Source organism: Microchirus variegatus (assembly GCF_963457635.1).
Source record: "Microchirus variegatus genome assembly, chromosome: 7".
Lineage (NCBI taxonomy): Eukaryota > Metazoa > Chordata > Actinopteri > Pleuronectiformes > Soleidae > Microchirus > Microchirus variegatus.
Window position 1 is genome coordinate 4,710,766 of NC_139808.1, and position 21,536 is coordinate 4,732,301.

The following is a 21,536-nucleotide window of genomic DNA, read 5'->3' on the forward strand; positions in this document are numbered from 1 at the left end:
CTGAGTGAGACTGTTTGAAAGAGTTATTCATGTGTAGGATGGAGGTTTTTAAAAATACTTGCACAAAAAAAAACGGATGATGTATCTCCTCTATTCATCCAAGAGAGAAAGAGAGAGAAGTCTTTGTCATCGTCATTCTCCCCTCTGTGTAGGCACACTGCTGCAGAACAAGCCCTGATCTCAGGCGTCCAATGATGACGGAAGGAAACGTGAAGAGAGGGAGGGACTTGCCGTGTGAGGGAGTCGGAGGCAGCGAATGACAGCGAAGGAGAGGAGAGTTCTCTGGTCCAGAATGCCCTTGCCTCTCTGTGCTGTGAGCCAGGAGAGACAGCGAGGGAAAGCGAGGGAAGCCACAACAGAGACACCAGCAGGTGCTGAGCATAGACAAGATAAAGTGGAATAGACAAAAAAAACAACAACAAAAAAAAACAGGGACATTAAGAAAGACAATCAAGGAGAAGAAAAACTTACAAAAACTTAAACAATCTGCTTTTTTCCCCCTAAGCTGGATCAACTCATTTCTATTTCAGCAACCTTCACTGGGGCTGTTTCCTCTTCTCTTGCACAGATTTTTCCTTTAGCGGATCATCCCCTTTCTCCTTCTCAGCTGAGCTCACTCACTGTCTTCCGTTCTCCTCACAAACAGTGACACCATGGAAACTGGGAGCCCCAGGAAGATTCAGTTCACTGTCCCCTTACTGGACACCCACCTGGACCCTGAGGCAGCTGAGCAGGTAAGGAGGAGAGGGTGATGTGGGTGATCGGGGGAATCCCAAATGCTTTAGTGACATGATTGGACATTTAAAATAACATTTTAAAAAGTGATAAAGTTTAGTAAAGATTTGAAGAGCAAAACCAGAGTGCTGTACAAACTGCTTGTATAAGCTGCTGCTTCAGAGAAACCACATTATCAGCGTCTCATCTCTCTCTCGTGCACCTGATTAGCAGGCTGTGTCCTCTGAATGCGGCACTAAACGGAACGTGTGATTCACTTAACATTGATTGTTCCACCTGCGGTCGTAGATAAATCGGCTCCTTCTGCCCCTCGGCACTGATGAAAAGGTGGGGATGTCGTACGGATGCATCTCCAGGGGCTTGGATGTTGTTTTGGCTCGAGTCACGGACTGACTGCATGTGCAGCAGTGAGGAGATGAGCTGATGAAACTTCCTTCTTTTTCCGACAAGGATGATAATTCGTTCACCGTGTCATGAGGCCACTTGCCCTGGCTTGGTTTACAATCACAGAGGATGTGTTTGAAAAGATGCTCACAGTCATTTGATCGCTTACTGTACAGGCTCCTAAAAATTCAACATGACTTTGTGATATAAGAGACGTTTGTGCCTGTGGAGAACGTAGTGTCCCACTTCTTTTTTTTTTTTTTTTTTCATAAATATATGAACAAGGCAGGGTCATTCATAATGAATGAGCCCCGGGGTAAACTGACTACACCTCTGTGTCTGCCTGCCCTCCCCTCTCTGCTGTTCACTGCTCTCTTACCCCTCTGAGACTGGGACACTGTAGGGAAGGAAGGGAGGAAGATGCCGGCTGGACAGTTTTGTGCGTGTGGATGTGTTTTCAAACTGTGTTTTCCAGGAATGCCGTGAGAGCATAATTCAGACTGAGTTGTAACACCTGACTCAAAAGACTGCATTTGAGTGACAGCTGAGTGTCTGTGACAATGATATTAAGAATTGTCACCAGTGAGATGGGAGCCAAATAGACAAGTGATGCAAAGCATGCATGGAACAATACAGGGCTGTTGATTTGATGTCAGCAGTTTGTTTTTATTTACAGACCCACATATATTCCATTTACTTAGATATACACAGAGAAGCAATGAGGAACAGGTGCATCCTTTCCTTGCCATCAAAAATGCATGTTGTTTTAATAAAGAAGAATTAAAACCATTATAATCCACAATATATTTAGGAATATGTGTGCTTTTTTTTTTTTTTTTTTACATGTAATTAATGATAAGCACACTGGAGATTTAAAGGATGCATGTGGGCCATAATTGTTGCTTGTTAATAACCCTCTTATCATTATGTAGTGCCTCATAATAATAGTGTAGGCCAGGGGTGTCAAACTCATTTTCACTGAGGGCCACATCAGCATAATGGTGACCCTCAAAGGGCCAGATGTTACTGTAAGACAGAATAAAGGTAACTAAATGTAACCACATATAATGTAAAATAAAGGTAACTACTCTGTAACATATTGCTAAATAACTGTCTGTATTTATTACTTATTCAAGTTACAAATATGATGCATTATAGATGTAACCCAGTCTGTGATGGTGATGCCGTCATTGCCGTGCATTGTGGGAAATGTAGTTTATGGCCAACGCACGTCTAAAAGCAGCATAGACCTATTTTAACACAGATTTTTAAAACCGATTAATCACTCGCGGGCCACATAAAATGACCTGGCGGGGGCACATCTGGCCCCCCAGGCCTTGAGTTTGACATATGTGGTGTTGGCGGTTCACACTCGTGCCTCACAGCAAGAAGGTTCTTGGTTTGATTCCCAGTTGAACCCAGTTGAGTGTTGGGTGTTCCCACCCTGTGTCTGAGTATCCTGGCTTCCTCTCTCCAGACAACTGAAGACTCTGAAATGACTTCAAGTGTCAGTGTCAGCAGCAGCAGCAGCAGCAGCAGCAGCAGCAGCAGCAGCAGCAGCAGCAGCAGCAGCAGCAGAGGTTGTTTGGCTCTGTCTGTTGGCACAGAGATAGGCTGCAGCCTCTCCAGAGTACACCCTGCCTCTCACTCAGTGTCAGCAGGGATCTGCTCCAGCTCTCCCTGTGACCCTCAGAAGATAAGCAGTGGAGATAACGGATGGTTTGACCTTGACCGAACAGGGCATGGTCCTTTTTTGGATAATTTTTTTTTTTTTGACAGACAGACAGAGGATCAGATAACACTCATGGTTGCTCATGATGAATTGTGTAATGCTTCTGTTGTATCTCTGGCAATGTATTTATTCACTGTTTATCATCCTATTAAAGTTGTTGTATCCCCAAATCAGACATGACTGACATAATCAGAATAATGACTGCCAGCAAAGGGGGCATACGGGGTTGATTTTGTGATGCATCCAGGCCTGAAACTCATTAGTTTGTGCTGGTATGGAGCTAATTGAATTGGTGCATACTAAGCCAAGTGATATTAGAAACACTGTGTGTGAATCGGTGCCTGTGGTACCTTTGTAAAAATGAATGCACTGTGCATTTATAGGTGTGTGCATGTGTGTGTGTGTCTTATCCGTGCATCTCCAGAGAGCTGTTTGCCTTGATCTGTTTGAAAGATTGAGAAGTAATTGATGCTGGCCATTTTCTCTCTGTCTGTCTTCTTTTTTATCAGGATCTTAAACATCTCCACTTGTGGTAACAGAGTCCTTTTCACCAGCAGACAGATCTCATGCAAGCCGTATACACCGACAATTCAAATGACTTGGTCTACTCAAGAGAGTTCTTTGCTCTCAGGCTCAACGAGCATGACTGAAGTTTGGCTAATTGCCATCATTACCCTTTATGAGCATTTCCAATTTATTCTGAAACCACTGTGAGTAGCCACAGAGCCGTCATGGCATGTTGGCTCTTAAGTGTGTGGTACGATGTGTGTCAAAACTGTCTGTGTCTGAGACAGACAGTTCAGCAAAGACACAGATGAGGCGCCACATCAACAGCAATGGGTCAAATTTTTTTTTTCTAATTTTGGACACAGTATAGTGGGACGTTTTTGTCAAATTTTGGACCAAAAATTTTGGGTCAAATTTTTTTTTCAAATTTCAGACCAATTCTTTTTTCAAATTTCAGACCAATTCTTTTTTCAAATTTTGGTCCAAATTTTTTTTCAAATTTTGGTCCAAATTTTTTTTCAAATTTTGGTCCAAATTTTTTTTCAAATTTTGGTCCAAATTTTTTTTCAAATTTTGGACACATGTTTTCCTTCAAATTTTGGACAATTTCTTTTTCAAATTTTGGACAATTTTTTTTCAAATTTTGGACACATTTTTTTTTAAATTTTGGACGACAAAGTATAGAATGACGTTTTTGTCAAATTTGGGGTAAAAAATGTTTTTTTCAAATTTTGGACGGCATGGTATAATATGACCTTTTTGTCAAATTTTGGACCAAAAATATTTAAAAGAAAAAAAATCAAAAAGGTTTTCCAGCCCTTTTTGCTCTGGGGCTCCACCTGCAGACATTCTATGGTACTGCAACCAGTAGTTCTTTATAGATGTCATTCGTGAAGTAGATATTTGTAATTGTGTTGATTTATAAATTGGAAATGCTGGTCCTCACTTTGTCAACACTTTTACCTGGTCCTCAGTATGCAGCAAGTACAATAATGTGTGTGTGTGTGTGTGTGTGTGTGTGTGGCTGTGTTTGCAAGCACACTAATGAATGCTACAGGAGGAGACTCCACCCATGGTTCAGTAATCCCTGAACTCTGACAGCTCCCAGCATGGTGAATTCAACCTTTGTGGAGAACTGCACGTCAGTCACAACAGACTCCCAAATGCACACACTCACCCTCTTATCTTAACAGACAGAGACAGACTGTCCCACCACTATCACAACCTCGTATTATAGAGCTCACTCTTTGTACCAAAGAGCAGAAACTGACGGGTGCTGATAGACACCAGGACGTCAAAGCGCGACGTAAAACACGGCGTCAGGTCAACATAAATCCTGACGAAAAGAGAGGAAAATAATATTGAATGTATCACTCCATAAAATGGAAAGTGGACATAATTGTGTTGTAGGAAATAAACAAGATCAGCTTGTGTGTTGATGAGTCAGGTTCTGCAGATGTTCAGATGTTCAAAAATAGACCAGTACAAGTTTTTTTTTTAAAAACACACACACACCTGACGACACCAAGAATACAGTATATTATAGCCAATGAAGTGCCTTACATGGATTATACATCACATTGCAAAAGCTGAGCCAGGTTGAACCCAAAAACAACAAAAACAGCTCCTTTATTTTTCCCTCCCCATTGAGCATTTTATTAAATGGGTTGACTGTGTGATCACATTAAAGCAAACGAGATTAGAAGTATTTCATCGTGCCATTACTGTATCCGTCTGATGCAGCCTCAGAGGTGTTGGTAACTTTTGTCAAGTAAACAAATGTTTATTGTAATGTAATTTCCCCAAATTTGGAAAAAGTCCTTTATTTTAAATATAAGGATCAGAGGAGCTTGCTCAGGCATTATCCTCTGTGGACTTGGTTGTTTGCAGATGATTATATAATCAGTGTAAATGACATCCTTTTTCTCTTACTTTTATTGAGGTAGGTCACCTGTGCAAAAGTGATGCTTTTATTTTGAAAGGCTAAAATACCGGAAGTAGGAGAAAAAACGAGAGCAACGTGTTGCCAATTAAGTCTGCGAATGTAGTCTCAAACACTTTTCGTGGTTTATATTAGCACATGGCTCGCAAAGGCACAAGGTCTGTATATGTTTTATTTGGTATTATGTGTGTTTTGAGTTGTTTTCAATCTCAGTTAGTACTTTATAGAGTTTCAGGTAAATGCGAATGTTATGCTAGTAGCATCACTTCATTATTAGCATCATCCTATGTGTGAGTTATTTGCACAGTTAACTCTTTTACAAGGTCCAGGAAACTTATAATTTTAAGTTATTATCGTTGGTCGATATGTACAATTAATCAATACATATTCCTATATTAAGGTGATTTTCCCTAAAATATAAATAACACGTTTGGGTATAAGTATTTAGCACTCCACTAGAGGTTGCCCGAAATAGCATTAAAATGGCTAAATAGGCGTTAAAGAGAGATAACTCTTATGTTTATGTGAGTGAAAACTTATTTAATTTGTTTGTCTTTTCACCAGCTCTTACGGTGTGTTCGGGATTTAAGTTAACGGTATGTTGAGTGAATTACGTTTTCAATAAAGCTTTCTGAACCATCAGTAAAGGAGGAGCCAGACCATTATTCAGCCAGGGATGCTACAATCAGGAGTGAGAGTAGGGGACGAGTTGAAGAGAGCCTGGGGGGATGGAGAGAAGAGAGGATGAAGGTAAGTAGGAGCAAGACAAAATACCCGTGTGTGAATAACTATGAGACAGGTGCACGTAGTAGTGGATGAGTAAATACCTGGGCTCAACCACCGAAAGTAATGGACAGTGCATATGAGAGGTGAAGAAGAGAGTGGGTGGAGAGATGAGTGTCACGGGTGATGTGTGACAGAAGGATAGCAGCAAAAGTGAAAGGGAAGGTCAGAAGGACGCTAGTGAGGCCTACTATGATTTATGTGCTTAGAGACAGAGGCACTTTCTAAAAGAGAGGAGACGGAGCTGGAGGCAAGCAGAGCTGAAGATGCTGAGATCTTTGTTGGGAGGAACCTGGATGGATGGGATTAGAAATGAGTTTATTTGGATGAAGTGTGTTGGTAGATGGAGCTGGTGGGCAGGAGTAAAAATAGGAAGACCACTGAGAATGATCATGGATGTTGACATAGAGACAGTTGGTCTCACAGAAGAGGTCATGAGAGGACATGATAGGGCATGATGGCAGATGATCAGTGGTGAACCCTAAAGGGTGTTGCTCAAAGAAGAAAAGGTCAGAGGGGCCTGCAAACACTGATGGATCGTGACAGTAAGCTGACTAGGTGATGGTGTTTTACAATGTTGTATGTGTAGAGCAATCAAGTGCATTCCCCTCCTCTCTGTGCCGAGCTCAACTTACAGCCTGTTAGCTTGAATGTATTTCTGGTCCAACACTGAACAAGACCGTGTCACCATGTGAAGCTATACTGCCGTAACCCTGCATGATGATGTCGACACTAATGAATCCATTATCACCACACTGAGGCTGCAGTCTGATTATTGCACAAACTGTTTTTAACGCTGGATAATGTTCTCACACTAAGGCTTTAATTGGAGTAATTAATGACTATTAGTCTAATACTAAGGCTGAGATCGGTCCTTACAGACACTTGTATTTTCAATCAAGCTGCTCAACTGATTAGAATTAAAGTCTCTGCAACTCACCTTAAGGAAAAGCGAGACAGAAGCAAAAAGCCTTTATATACGAATTCTCTTTTTAAACTACTAATTCAGAGGTGACTAATGTTGGCTTTTGGCTTATTACAAATAAAGAGTTGAATTACCTATTATTTGAAACCTTTTGTGATGACTAACAAATATTTATAACCTTTACCACAATTTTGCAGTTTTGAGTGAGTGCGTCATGTGATGTAGAAGTTATTGAAAAAACACTTTTGAGTTTAGATAAAATAAATAAAATCTGAATACTTGGTGTTTAAACAACAACAATAACAACAACAACAACATTTCAGTTTACGGTTCCTGAACAGTTTTGGTCTTTTGGTCCTGTTTTTTTTTTTTTTCCTTCAATCGAGGCAGAGACACATTGTTTAGTTTAACATCTGCTGCAATAACAGGCCTGAACAGATCATTTAAAAGCTGTAATTACTACAAACATTATGTTTAATGCAACAGTTGTATCCTGTTGTGAAGTGCTACAGAGCAAATTACAGCTTGTGTTTTGCATCCAACATTGCTGCTCTCCATCTGCAGCTGTTTGAAATGTTGTTGTTGTTTTGTTTTCTGTTAACTGATAGAAAGTGAGATGGAAGACACTGGGCATGAAGAAACCGTAAGAGGAGTTATTCTGTGAGGTTTTATAAAGGCTGATCACTGATTTTAGCCTGAACAACAGCAAGATCATATTTCAAGATACAGGATAAGAAAATCTCACACCGTAATGGTCAGAGCTTGTACTGATTTAAACAAATCCTTGGCAGATACGCTTGCATTTAATAAGAAGGTTTTGGAAAGCGTCGGCCCTTTTCCTGATTAACGGTGCTGACCACACAATGTTCTGCTGAAGGTCAAAGTGCAAGGATTACAAATCTACCACCTTATTTCTCAGAGAGCAATTAGAGGTAAAATCTTTCCATCTCAGAAAGATTTTACCTCTGAAAAAAGAGGGTAAATGTTCTGTTTCAAGTCATAAAACATGACCAACAGTTCTATTATCATGTCTCTGTGTCTTGTTGGAGATTATATATATATACATATATATCATTTCTTTTTTAAAGCAAGCAATAAGAGTAGAAGTAATAACTATTTTCTGAGTAACACCCTGAAATGAGCTCAGCACACAATCAGAATGATCATCCAGGAGACTGTGTATTTGAGACAGCGGGGACAGTGGTGATGGGACAGTTGGGACAGCAAGAATATGACTAAAATCAGTCTACCTTTGCCGTACCTACCAGACCGTGTGAAGTTGTAATTGGAATTGATTGTGACTAGATAAGAGATCAGCAGCAGCAGCAGCGTTAGTGCGAGTGCATGGAAGAAAACGACAGCACCGTGCATTGATCGGCCACATCAATGACAAAAGCTAACTGGTTTTCATGTTGTGGCAGAGCATTGAATGTACGCCCTTCTTCAAGAAGTGTCTGTTCTTAACTATTTCTCATGACACGTCATGTAAAATTAATCAGAACCTTTGTTAATTCTCCATGTATTCATGATATAAAAAGACACTGCTCAGTCACAGCAGTAAAACCAGATGAGCTTCTCATGATGTGGCTGATATAGAGGTGCATATTGGGAATTAATGGCATAAAGATGATTTATATATATATTTAAAAAGCTAAAACCTTGATGTATTAGTTACCAAATATTACTTCAAAGAGAGTATGTGCATTTTGACAGCTTTGACACGGCATGATTTTGCCATTAGCATTTTATGATGAGGAAAACTGATGCAAATGAATTCAATCTGTGATGAAATCATGGTCTGAGATGATGATGGAATCGTTTGTTACACAACACATGCTTTGTCTTTAAATAGGCTCTTGGTTTAAATTAGTGTACGATGTTGTATCTGGGGTTTATTTTGCAACTATTCTTTTGCTATTTTTCGCTCTTACACCATCTGCGTCTGCTGGGAAATGTTTCCATCTCTTGATTTGACCCATTTTTTTTGTTTCCACGCCTCCACACAACAACAGTATCAGGCATATTTTTCACCACCCAGTCCTTTTGAATGTTGTGTATGTTCCTTGGACTGTGGGTGGAATAGCAGAGATGGTGGTTGGAGGCTTGAAGCTGTCCAGTGGTATTTGTGTGAGCGTAGGAACAGGGAGCCGGGCTGAGGAGAATAACAATGAGTCTGCATGGGCATAATCAGTTGTACACATCTGTTGAACTTTAATTTGGACCACTGGGATGGATTTTCTGGAATAACAACAAACTCCACACCCAAGGCTGAAATGTTTATCCACAGATTTGTAGCATAAAAGAAGTAGAGGTAATATAATATGTTACATTTGCACAAGCTAAATAATTTAAAAACATACTTTTTTAACTTGCGTTTATGCCTCTTTGGTGTCTTGGGTAAGGTTAGGGAAAGTTCCTGTTGTTCTGTGATACAGAAGAAATGTCACAGTGACTTTACATAACCTTTTTTAATCTTAATTTTTCCCTTATAACCAAGATGTCTTTGTGTTTATATTTGGCAGAATTGTCCACTGAGATCAGCAAAAAAAAAAAAAAACTCAAGTAGAGAAATATTTCCTCCCCCTGTGTTACTCTAATATTTCAGAGGATGTTACTCTCTTGACACTGTGAATGGACGATGAAAGGAAAGACAGCGAACGGCAGGCCACGCTGAATCTGTCGACATGCATCACAGGATGTGAGATCAGCAGTTTTGCTTAAAAATAAGGACAAAGCAGAACAACATCTTTGTCTGCCTGCTACAGAAAAGGCAGCCGGCGATGTTTATTATTCACACAGCCCTCCTTTTGTTTGAAATAGAAAGGAGTCTTTTCAAATCTGAATGAGATACTGTATTCTGAATTATTGCTGCGTTATTTATGAAATAGCATCTGTATTTCATGTCACCAGGGCAAAAGCCAATTGGGTGTAAGTGAGTTTACTGTGTTACACAATTTATTGAAAGACAGCTCTGTGACTGTGAACAACATTTGTTTTTACTATTGTAAAAAAACAATATTTATGTCAGTACAGATGTTTTGCGATGGCTTCAGTATTCAAGTGTAGTATTTGACAGAGATACAGAGGAAAATAGGTGTTGCATCGCGAAGTCATGTTGACGGACCTTCAACTAAAGCATTTTAGATAATTATTTAACAGTATAAAACTCAGGATACAACCATTCATTTTAATTTCTACGTATTTCCACTAGAATATGACGCAGTATTACTTTTTGACAGTAGGGGGAGTCAGAAGAACGTCAGGCCTGAAGTTTACATCAAAAACTGTTTGCATCGTGCCACATGGCCTTGAGATGCAAGTGTCATAATAACTGTGGCCCGTTTGCAATTAAAAGCAAAACCTTTTTTGTCGGCCATGGGTTTCAAACACAAGCAGCTCAGTGAAATCGTTTCATGTGTTTTCTTATAAATCATGAGCCAAGAAGCAGGTTGGTGGTGGAAGACCGCCATGGTCTCTCTGCTCTCACCGCGAGTGACAGGCGAGTGGGCAAAGTGTGAGGGAATTAGAGCAAGAAAAAACAGATCACTGTTTAGCACTGTAGAGCCAAAAGACTTATTATAATATTCTCATGTCCAAAAGCTCCTTAACAACATTTCTGTCATTTATACACAAGGGATACAACTCTAAAACTATTCTACTTTTTCAGATCAGAAGACGAAGACCCACTCCTGCTACGTTAGTGGTTTCCAGTGATCAATCTTCACCTGGTAAGGCTCTAAACAAACACACATGCAGCATTTTTTCCTATTAACTGACATTTATTGACCCATTTTTATATTTTTTTCAGTAAAGTTTGTGCTGTGTTGTGGGAAATGTGACATTGTTTAAAAGACTTTAATGAACAAGAAGTATCCTGACAGGACACATAACATAAAACAAATCCAACTTGGATGGTGCCCTCTTTAGTAAGAAAGTAATAATAGTGTGAGTTTAACAATTCTGGAAGGCTGCCACAGTGGCAATTGTTTCACTTGTTCATTGTGGCGATAAACAATCTTTACATTGCAAGTTAACAATGTCAGAAAAAAATGTGTTGCTTCTGCACCGGCCAAGCAACACCAATCAGATGACGCTGCATTTTGACTGCAAGTAGGCAATTTTCTTTCGAAGTGCAGACAGTGAAACAGGCAGCTGATGATGAAGCATGGATCCTGGAGTCAGGTGTATTTCCAGTTAATGTCTCCACTGTATAAACTGTGAATCTCTCCGGTGGTTGGAAATAATGTAAACACAACGAGTTAACAGTTAAACCTGGGCATCATGTCAGGATAATGAAGACAGTTCGTAATTAATGAAGCTATCCATGTTAGCTACAGAAAACATTACTGTATTTCTGAAGAATTAAGAAAAACAAAAGAGAAACATTTGGTCCATTAGGGATACCAGCCGAGATTGCCACTGACATTCCTATCAGTGAAACTTGGCACATTTACTGTTTTCATCATGAAAACAAACAAAACTCTCTCTAATTGGATATGATTTAAAAAAAAATGTAAATAAATAAATAAATACTAATTTAGACCAGCGCTCCTGCTGTGACTCAATCTTCAAAATGAGAACTTCTGAGATCCAAGATGGGGAAAAAGTAGATGTAGGGATTAACACAGACCGGCATCAATCAGCCACACAGACACAACCAGAGACAGACAGTTAGAGCCAGAATGAGAATGTGCCAAATAGAGGGGGATGGGGAGACATTTTTTCATGATGAGGAGGAAGAGGAGCTGCGCTGGTGCAGAGATCGTGTGCTTTCATCAAATGGAGCATTGCATTATTTAATGCTCTGTAGATTGCTCTGCCTTGTGCCACTGTGTACCCCCAAAAGCACATCAAAGGGAGAGCCACAGATTTACAGAGAGAGGGCTTAATAATGAGAGCACAGAAGTGTTTACCGTTTGCCTGAGGAGGAGGAGGACGAAGAGGAGGCTGACCCTTGTCTTCCCATTCCTGTAGTCACAACTTGAGAGAGATGAAACAAAGATAGAATATCAAATTTTATTTCCAAGCAAAAAAAACAACACTTTATTAAACCCCTGTGTGTGTGGTAGGGCTGAACAATGAATCTCAATTTTCTCAAAATTGCAATACGACCCACTGCAATTTTCAAATCATAGGAGGCGTCACATTTCTTAAAAAGCCAAAATGTGTGTCAAATTACCATTTTAATATATTAGTGCAGTGCCCGTAGGAAGTATGTATTCCTATAGTGATAGCTGAGGAAGATTTTTCAGTTATGGTAATGCATGAAAAGGGAAAATAGCTGTTATGTGACTGTGTGGCTGACAGTCACAACATCTAGCTACACTAATGCTAATTGAAAATGAGGTTACACAGTGTTTGTATAATGTTAGCCCTACGCTAATGCTACCTCCCCACTGCAGACAGCACAGCTGCTGCTGATGAGCCACTGTGTAGCGTGATAAATCAGCAAAAATTTAAATTCCTCCAGAAAATTTGAAAACAAGGATGCACACCATCGGCCATGCTCAGCCCATATCGAAAGTCTCAGGGCGATCTGACTAACGGTCAGCGAGATATGCTCGTCACAGACAGACAGACAGACGCAACTTGCTTTAAACATAGATTATAATATGCAATATTGTCCTGACCTATACACATCATGTTCTACTAACTGTAAAACAGAAAGAAAACATATTTGTTTTTCACAGATCTACACAAATATCACACATTTAAAATAAATATGTTATTCAAATGGAAATGATGTAGAAATTACCATTCCCTCTGATATCGCAAATCACATCGCAATAGCAATTTCAGTCAAAATAATTAGATATTTATTCAAAATCTTTCAGCCCTAGTGTGTGGGTGTGTGTGTGTGTTTACTGGTGAGCTGCAGCGGCAGTGCATTTAAACACTATGATAGATATTTCTCTTGGATGTAATGAACAAAAAATTCTGATGCACACAACATATTAATAGAACAAAGCCCAGTTTTGTAAACAACTCTTCAAATTCATGAATAAATATAAACGACACATAATATTAGTAATAAAGTATAGTTACTTATTGGTTTGTTTGAGAGAAACACAATATTTTTTTTCAATATAAGGACAAAAATGTCTTGTCCTCCTCAGTTTCCTTACCTTTTGCTTTGTAAACAACTGCACAAACAACACACATAAAATAAACCTTTGACGTGCATGACTGCATAGACCTCTGCGTTTTCTTTTTTCCTTTATATCACGGTTCAAGGTTTTCTTTATTCTGCTCGTTTTTCTTCATCAAACGCAGTGCAGCGACTGACAACCTAAATAAGAGGCAGAAAACCCTCGCTCTGCTCGTGCTTTTACGCTCAATAGACTCATCACTGTTGCCATCTTTGTGTCTGTTCCTTTTATTTCTCTCACTCAGGGTTCGTTACGCAGACAAAAACAAATCTAAATCCCTCCCCTCATGTGATGTTGCTTGACCCAAAAAACATTTCAGCCATGTGTATAACTTTGTTTGTAACAATAGTCCTCGTCTAAATTGTTCAAATGTAGCCACAGCTGCACTATTTTAAGCATGAATACCTTAAAACAGAGCACACCTGATGAAATTGAAGCTACCCGTACATCCCATCTGTGTTGCTGAACTATGTCTTATCAGGAAGAGTGAATTTTCCATCTGCGTATTTTTCTGACACATTATCTTTGACCTTTTAACATTGCTGCAAGTGTGAAAATGGAGCCACTCAAGATGAAGTGCATTGAAACACAAGGGTGGCTATGATACATAATTGTACTCTTATATCTGGCTTCGTGTCAGTACACATGTGCACATTTCTGTCCTCCCATGAAGAAGCAACAGCCTCAACCAGTTCAGCAAATACCCTCTTGTTGGTGTTCTATAGGCAGTCTCCTAGTTATTATGATGTGGAAAAGGAGTCATACAGCAAGGTTCAAACTGTGTTATTCAGCCAAGTGACTTCACAATAAAAAAAACTTTAGAAAATGTAAACCACTTTGGTTTTGTACCATGTCACAATGTAGATAAAAAAAACATAACGTGATGTTTCATGTGAAAGATAATGTCTTAAGCAGCTTACAGTAAATTGTCATCATCCTCATGTTTATAAACATTACATATTATAGCAAAATTTGCACTTGTGCGGTGAAACTCCAATTTCAGACTTAAATGATTCAATATAAGTGTTTATGAATTTCAAGCTTTCCCCTGTAACTTGAAGGACAGCCCCTCGACAGGCCCATTTCCTGGGATTGATTTGTAACAAAATCCATATTGGCAGTATTAACCTTCTTGCAGTGCTTGAAGTCGCTAAAAATAAGCCTCGCTGTAAACATGTGCAGCTGCAGCATACAGATTAACGCGCCCCCCCCCCCCCCCCCCCTAAAGGAAAGTGAATGTTTTTTGTATGACACAGCTGGGCTTTTGTTAGGAGGAGTAAAAGTGATGAGTAAAGAAGCGAGCACATCACTGGCATTTTGAACACCCTGGTGCATAACTTTCAAGTAGGATTAATATATGCACATCCTCGCATATACACGCACGGCCTCTCCCGGGTGCCTTGGGAAGCATAGGTTGCCAAGCAACAAGGTGGTGTCCTAGAAAAAAAAAAGTTCCAAGGCTAAAAAACATAGTGCTGAATGTGACATCAACACATTCACTATTGATCACAGTTAATGGCTTTATGCTGCATTCCACTTAAGTGATATTTATTGTGTTCAAGAGCTTTCCTATGGTGACCACGTTTCACATACTGATGTATGTTACTTGTATTATTTGTGCATGTATTATCTGTACGTGAGTACTTTCTCCACCGCTGCTACATCATGTGCACACACAGCTGTATATGCACATGATGTAGCAGCAAAATGTTACTCAAGTATTAATGAAGGTGTTAGCAGCACTGTTATGCTTGTATCAAATAACCATCTGGCTGGAGGTCACCTTATATCCACTGTGCTCTGCACTGTCTGGACGCAGCAGCTCAGTCTCCAGCGACAGGGACTCAACATTCCAAAGAGAGACACTGTGTTCAAAAACGGCACAATATGTGAGCTGCAAAGGACACAGTGCACCATCTTTAATCAGTGTGTGCTTTAGATATCTTCTTATCATATCATTATCTTTTTCCCCCCAATGGATCTACAGTATATTCTTAACTATGGGCATATTTTCTGTCTGCAGAAATAGATGAAGATCGTCTGCCGAACCAGCTGTACAAGGTAATTTGATATATGCTATGTATTGCAGAGCATTTTATTGAAAAAGTTAATGGAAACACAATCATTAAAGTTCTGCATGTCGTTTTAAAATGAGCTTGGTGCTTCACAGGCAGCCTTGTTGAACTCCCCTCGACAGCGACGAAAAGGGCAAAAGGGAACGCCCACGATGAAAGGTAGTTTTTACCTCTTTATTCATTTGTTGACTTCTCTTTGACAAAGAGCTCACAGAAAAGAAAGATAAATGAATGTTTGAATGAATATACCCCAGACCAGACACCATAAATCCTTGTTCTCTTGTTTGCATGGATCATGTTTGACCTCTAAAAACTCCCAGAATATATAATAAAATCTTGTAATTGTAAAAAAGTAGAATACATAAAGTCATAATTCAGGACAATATTGAAATGCAAGCAAGAAAATATTACGTTTGACTGATTTACTTAAGCTTTATACTTAGATTTTGGAAGTGAACAGTGATAAATATACACACAGGATTGTATATTTATTCAGAATAACAGATTTAACAGAATACAAAATGTATTTCCTATACTTTAATAGGAGACCCATGGCTTTCTTTGGCTCTAGTTTTTGTATAAGATTATGACAAAAGTTCCCTCTATTTCGGGTGTTAGTATTGGAGTGAGCCAGGGCTGCACTTGTCACGGTGAAGACTCATTATCTCACTTTTCCAACCACACTTTCCATTTTTTAAAAGCTAAAAGCAGATCCGTGTGAAGCAAAGAAAAGTAAAGAAACCCTGAGAAATGTCTCTGCACCTGACATTTCTATAGGATTTTCTTTCTCGCCGCATCAATCCTAATCCTAATTTAAGTGTCGACTTTCACTTTGTATAAGTGCAAATGATTTTGTGTCGTTTATTTTTTTTACCACAAAGAATAGTGAAGCAGGAGAATGATAAACGTTGAGTCATATTCTTCAATTAGTTCCACAGCGAAATAGTGATTTAGCACTGAGTCCCTACTTAGAAAAAGGAGGCGTTAATCAATGTGCTTTAGTTTAAAAGGTAATATAACCTAAAACAAAATAATAATCTCCTGCCCCCTTAGACTAAATATTGCCTAACCTACTATATTATTTTGAAGTGATGGATTTCTTGTTGAATCTGCATCTACACACTCTCCTTAAATCTTGTTCTTGTTTATTTATAAACCTTCGTCTCTACCATTGGTTCTCTTCACCTCACACCACTTAATTCTTTTCCTCTTTCTCCCTGATGAGTGCACATTCTTCACCTTTCACTTCAACTAACTTTATTCTCCTTCTCCTTTCATCTTCTCTGCTTCTCTTCCATCTCCACCTCCCTCCTCGCAGAGCTGCAATTCCTGGTAGAGCATCACCTTTATAGACAGCAGCAGGGAGCTGGGGATGAATGCTCCTCAGAGAGCTGCCTTTCAGATCGGCCCAGCCCAGAGTCTTTTCCCGCCGGAGAGGAGCTTCCGCACGACAATGAGGCCACCGTGGAGGCCTTTGAGAAACTGCGTTGCCAACTGGAGGGTATGTTTGGAGTTGGGATTTAATTTTTATGCTTCGTTACACAAACCTAGGAAGCCCATTTACAATATAAAAGATATGAAGTCATAATTATGAGATAAAAAAGTTGAAATTATGAGATAAGAAGTGTGCATGCGCCTCAACAGCCTAACCATGCTCACATTGTGCAATCTTAAATTAACTATAACAGGTGACTTTAATTAGATTGGATCTTTATCTCACAATTTCAACTTTTTTTATATCTCATAATTATGACTTTTTATTTCTTAATTTCAACCTATTTGTATTAAAATGGGCCTCCATACTAATCTCTTTCAAACTGTTCCTCTGCATTTGGCATGCATGGAAGCAAGTCCATGCTTCACCTTAGACAACCCTAACCTATCATAAAGTCTGTCTGTCTGTCTGTCTAGAATACAACTTGACCTACCTAAAAAATATAGTTATTAACAGGGAAATGTAATAAAAACAAGCTATACAGTTAGCTCATTTTAGCACTGGTGTACCCAGCCTGAGGGTTATATTTCACCCCTGCAGGGGAAACTCAGCCTCTTACTATACGTGATAGTATGATGAAAATTAGGCCAAAACTTTGCAAAAATAAATTGAAGTAGTAAGATATGGGAAGTTTCCTTGACTCTTATTTGTTTTGTTTTTTCATTATATAATTTGTTTTTTGTAATTTGGGCCCTTAAATCTGATTTCAGGCCTAATCTGTAACTGATGATCATTAAAAGCTTAATCTCTTCTCTGAAATATGGCGGTGTGAAGAAACAACAGAGTATAGAGATACAAAGTACTCTCCTCAAAACAAAAATAAGTAGGTCAAACTGACTCATCACAGTGAACACACTGCATTGCAGGCACTGTAGCACTGTGCTGTAGGTACAGTATGAGAGGGAATAACCACAGTCTGCCAAAACATGTCTGAGTCAAGTAAATGAGAGAGAGGATAAAGGAAGGACAAAAGGAGGAGACTCTGAGAAATGGATGGCGTGATACATTGAGAGCAGATGGAAGGATGAGGAGAACAAGGGAACACAGAAGCCTCTCAGGGAAGATTGAGGATTGAGGCCAAATTAAGTTAATTAACATGAAGGGATGTAGAACTGAGTCGAGAGAAGACGAAAGAGATATTTATAGTGAAGCTGATGTAGGGATCCATAATGATGAGCTCCAAATCTGAGTCGGCTGAATACAGAGAATCTGGCTGGACACGTGAATTCAGCAGAGTGACCTGACACCTGCACACCTGACTCCAGAAGAGAGAGACTGCCAGTCTGCCTGTCTCTCTCATGATCAGCACATTTCATTTATTTTTGTGTATGAAAGTACTGAAATTTCACTTCACAGAAGTGTCAGTATCATGTAGCGCTTGATGGAAAAACCTCAGCATATTTGCTGAACATGTAGAAAGGTCCTTTTAATGTAAACACTTCATGTTGTTTAAGTGCCTTGGCAGATGCAGTGCACTGTCTGTGCCAGATACAGCACTTAACCATTTAATAACAGAAAGCAGAGGTCAGCTTTTTATCTCACGCCAAACAACTAAAGCTCTAAAAGCGAGAGAAAGGATGGCCACAAATTGCAGCCCATACAGTTCACACATTTGGTCAAAGTCCAGGACTAATGCATCATGACTGGACAGGACTCACATTCTATAGCATTAGCACCAAGAGAGCAGAAATTAAGTTCTTGTAAATGCAATTGCTTGTCATTTTATCATCAGGGACACATGTTCTTTTTGTGGTTCTTTGCGGCGCCAAACCTTGAAGAAAGGTTAGTAGATGTTTGTTTGGATTGCTCAGACAAGAAGGACAGGAAAACAAATCAATGAGCATTAACAACGGTCCAGTAAAATGTGGAATCAGCCCTTTGAAGTCATATGGCAATGATTGGCATCACCTTAAATCTGTTGTTAACCATAAATATGGAACCAGAGCATTTTATCAGCAGTGCTTTAACATTAAGAGAGTATTTATATAATCTCTTTCTGATTTCCACATGTGTCTCCCATGCAGAATTTTCCAGAGAGAGTCTATTAGAGGCTGCAGGTGGACTCGAGTGTCCCCTCTCCAAGGAGGCAGAGGATCATTCCAGTGCTGCCAGTGTAGCAGATCCCTCATCTCAACAAAACAACACACAAGCAGGTACAGGAGTTCAAAAGAGCCACATGTACAGTAGGAGCAGGTGGGAGTGATTTCCTTCTTCAAAATCTCTACCATCTCCTTCATTCTCCAGCCTTTACCCTCAGGAGTCTTCATCATTGCTCCATCAGGGCAGTGGTTTGTTTATATATGTTAAACTGTTCAACAAGCTGCGCTTTGGTTTCTTGTAATCATGGTTCGTCAAAAAACGTGCTTTGATCCACACACACAGAGCTCTGCTATGGTTGAAATGCCCTCGGAGGCAACTGTACACAAAACTGGAAAGTGTCTCACAGGTATGGGGTGAGGAGCAGAACAGAGTGAACGTGAAACTAATACTAAAAGTGTGTTTTTGTCTCACCAAAAACCAACAGTTGTCGTGCTGGAAGTTTGTGGCAGAAAAATTATCTGTAAGCACAAGACTGCCGAGGTCCTATATGGATGCTCGTCATTCACCCATGTTCGTGACGCAATGCACAGACCCAAAATTGACATGTTTACATGGACTGTACTTGTTCATGGTCCATGTACATCATTATCCATGGGACATTAGAATGACGCAAAACATCTACACATCTGCAGGAACAAGGAAAGTTTGGAGAGGCCATAGAGTGTAAATCATATTTGAGTGAATGACATGAGACAAACTTAGTTACTTAGTTACTTTCCTTAGTTTTGGTCTGATATGAGGAACTTTATTTGTATTCAAGGCCTTTATGTCATCTATAACCATTATGGTTATTATTGGTTTTAGTGTAAAAAAGAATCCCTTTTTGTTGTCTTGTATGTTCACTGAAACCTGGCCTATGCAAGTCACATTAATAATGTTACAATGAGTAATAGTGAGATTTATGTTATGGGTAAAATGTTAAGCATATTGGACTTAATAAGATTGTTGTTAGTTTCAAGTCAAATATAACTTGGAGAATTCAAAAGTTAATTAAAATTATTCCTTAAGTTGTTTGCAAATTTTTTCAGCGGATCCTTATTCAGGGTGATGCTGACTATAATTCTCGAAAATTTCAAGTCATTCCAAGGTACTTTTTGTATTTTTGAATAAAGTCGGCTCGCTGTCAAAGTGCATCAGGGCAAATCGATCATTTCCTGAATTTCAAAAATTAATTAAAAGTATTCTTTAAGAGGTTTGAGAATATTTTCAACGGATCCTTGTTCAGGGTGATGCTGACTATTATTATTGAACATTTCAAGTCATTCCATGTGTATAGATAGTTTAGACAGGGTTTTTTGATTTGAAAAAAAGTCCTCTTTTTGTTAGATTTTGCCAGAATTCCTGTTGTAAGTAGCATTTAAATTTATCCACTTTATTAATCCACTTCTTAAGTTGCTTCCCTTTCCCCTTGTAAGCTGTGTCGTAAAACTTGGGCGTTTATTCATAAATTGAACATATAACACTGCATGTTCATGTGCCATATTATCTGAACATGAACAAAGACCTTCTTCCATTCATACTGTCAAAAAGATTAATGTACACAATTAACAGTTTCTATCAGTAAAACACAAAGCAACATAGTCCTGGAGACACAAGATATTAACCATGTTAATTTAGTGCTTGGCTGAGAGAGAGAGTCGTCCTTGTGTCTGTCTCTTTTTTATTCTCTTATTGTCACTCAGTCTTTTTTTTTTGTCTATTTCTAATGTTTTGCAGGAAGAAAAGCTGCAGCATCCAGTGTGAGCCAGTCAGCTGAGGAAAAGACAAAGAACTGCAGCCTGGAGAAAGAGAAATAAAGTTATCCTTTGTATAACTAAAGCGGCTCAGTCTGCTCAGCCATCCCAACAAAATGACAGAAGATTGTGTCTGCAGATCTACTTTTTAGAAACATCAGGGCATATAGTGTATGCTCCTCTACAGCCAGACCTTAGTTACCACTGCAAGAACAACAGCAAAGGTTTCTACACTCATTTTGTGTCAAAGAAAAAAAAAACCCATCATGCTTAAAGAGAATACTATTTAATTATCTTTGTTTTGTTTTGCTTCTCCCTGCACTCAACATAAACTAAAACTAGCAGCAGAATTGGAGTGAATATCTAGTGACTGTATATAGGGACAGTCTTTTCCTGTCTCAGCCACACAGTCATCATCATAACTCAGCGTCTTTGTTCAAAGGCAGTGCATCCACTTAGAAATTCTCATCATGAAATAATGTGCCATGACTTCTGCAATTTTGAACCCACGTCTAAGCAATAAAATGAATTTGTACCTCATAAATAACTTGGACTTAAACTATAATTTTTATGAATGTCAGCATTTCGATTTAGTCTCAGTTGTACGTTAGTAGACAGTGTATTTGAGTGGACTGACTGCACAAGTGAATGTTTACACCAATAGACTGGACAGCTAGTCAACTAAATATGATTTTATTTTAGTTTAATTGATTTTTAAAAATGTAGTTGTTTAACATAAAATATTTTCCAGTAAGAAATTCTTCTTATTTGTTTCCATTGCTCCAGTTTGAGGATGTGACGATATCAGGCTGTATTCTGGGAAACTCTGGGAACATTTTGTTCAGATGAACATTTTTACAGACAAAATGTTCAACTGAATAAATAAATAAATACACAAATTGAAATATTAAACTCATAGTTGCAGCACTGTCAGTCTGCTCTGAAACCCATGTAACCTTTCTCCTTTGAGATAAAA

General features: G+C 39.0%; 1 protein-coding gene across 1 annotated transcript; it reads left to right on the forward strand.

The window, feature by feature from the left end:
* Positions 1 to 443: 443 nt before the first annotated feature.
* Positions 444 to 21,004, forward strand: LOC310929376 (protein phosphatase 1 regulatory subunit 1A-like). Its single transcript, XM_083892114.1, has 7 exons — positions 444 to 734; positions 10,676 to 10,736; positions 15,181 to 15,218; positions 15,328 to 15,391; positions 16,551 to 16,733; positions 18,752 to 18,880; positions 20,544 to 21,004. The coding sequence occupies exons 1-7, from the start codon at positions 654 to 656 to the stop codon at positions 20,621 to 20,623; spliced, it is 636 nt and encodes a 211-aa protein (XP_083748240.1). The 5' UTR covers positions 444 to 653; the 3' UTR covers positions 20,624 to 21,004.
* The last annotated feature ends 532 nt before the right edge of the window (positions 21,005 to 21,536 follow it).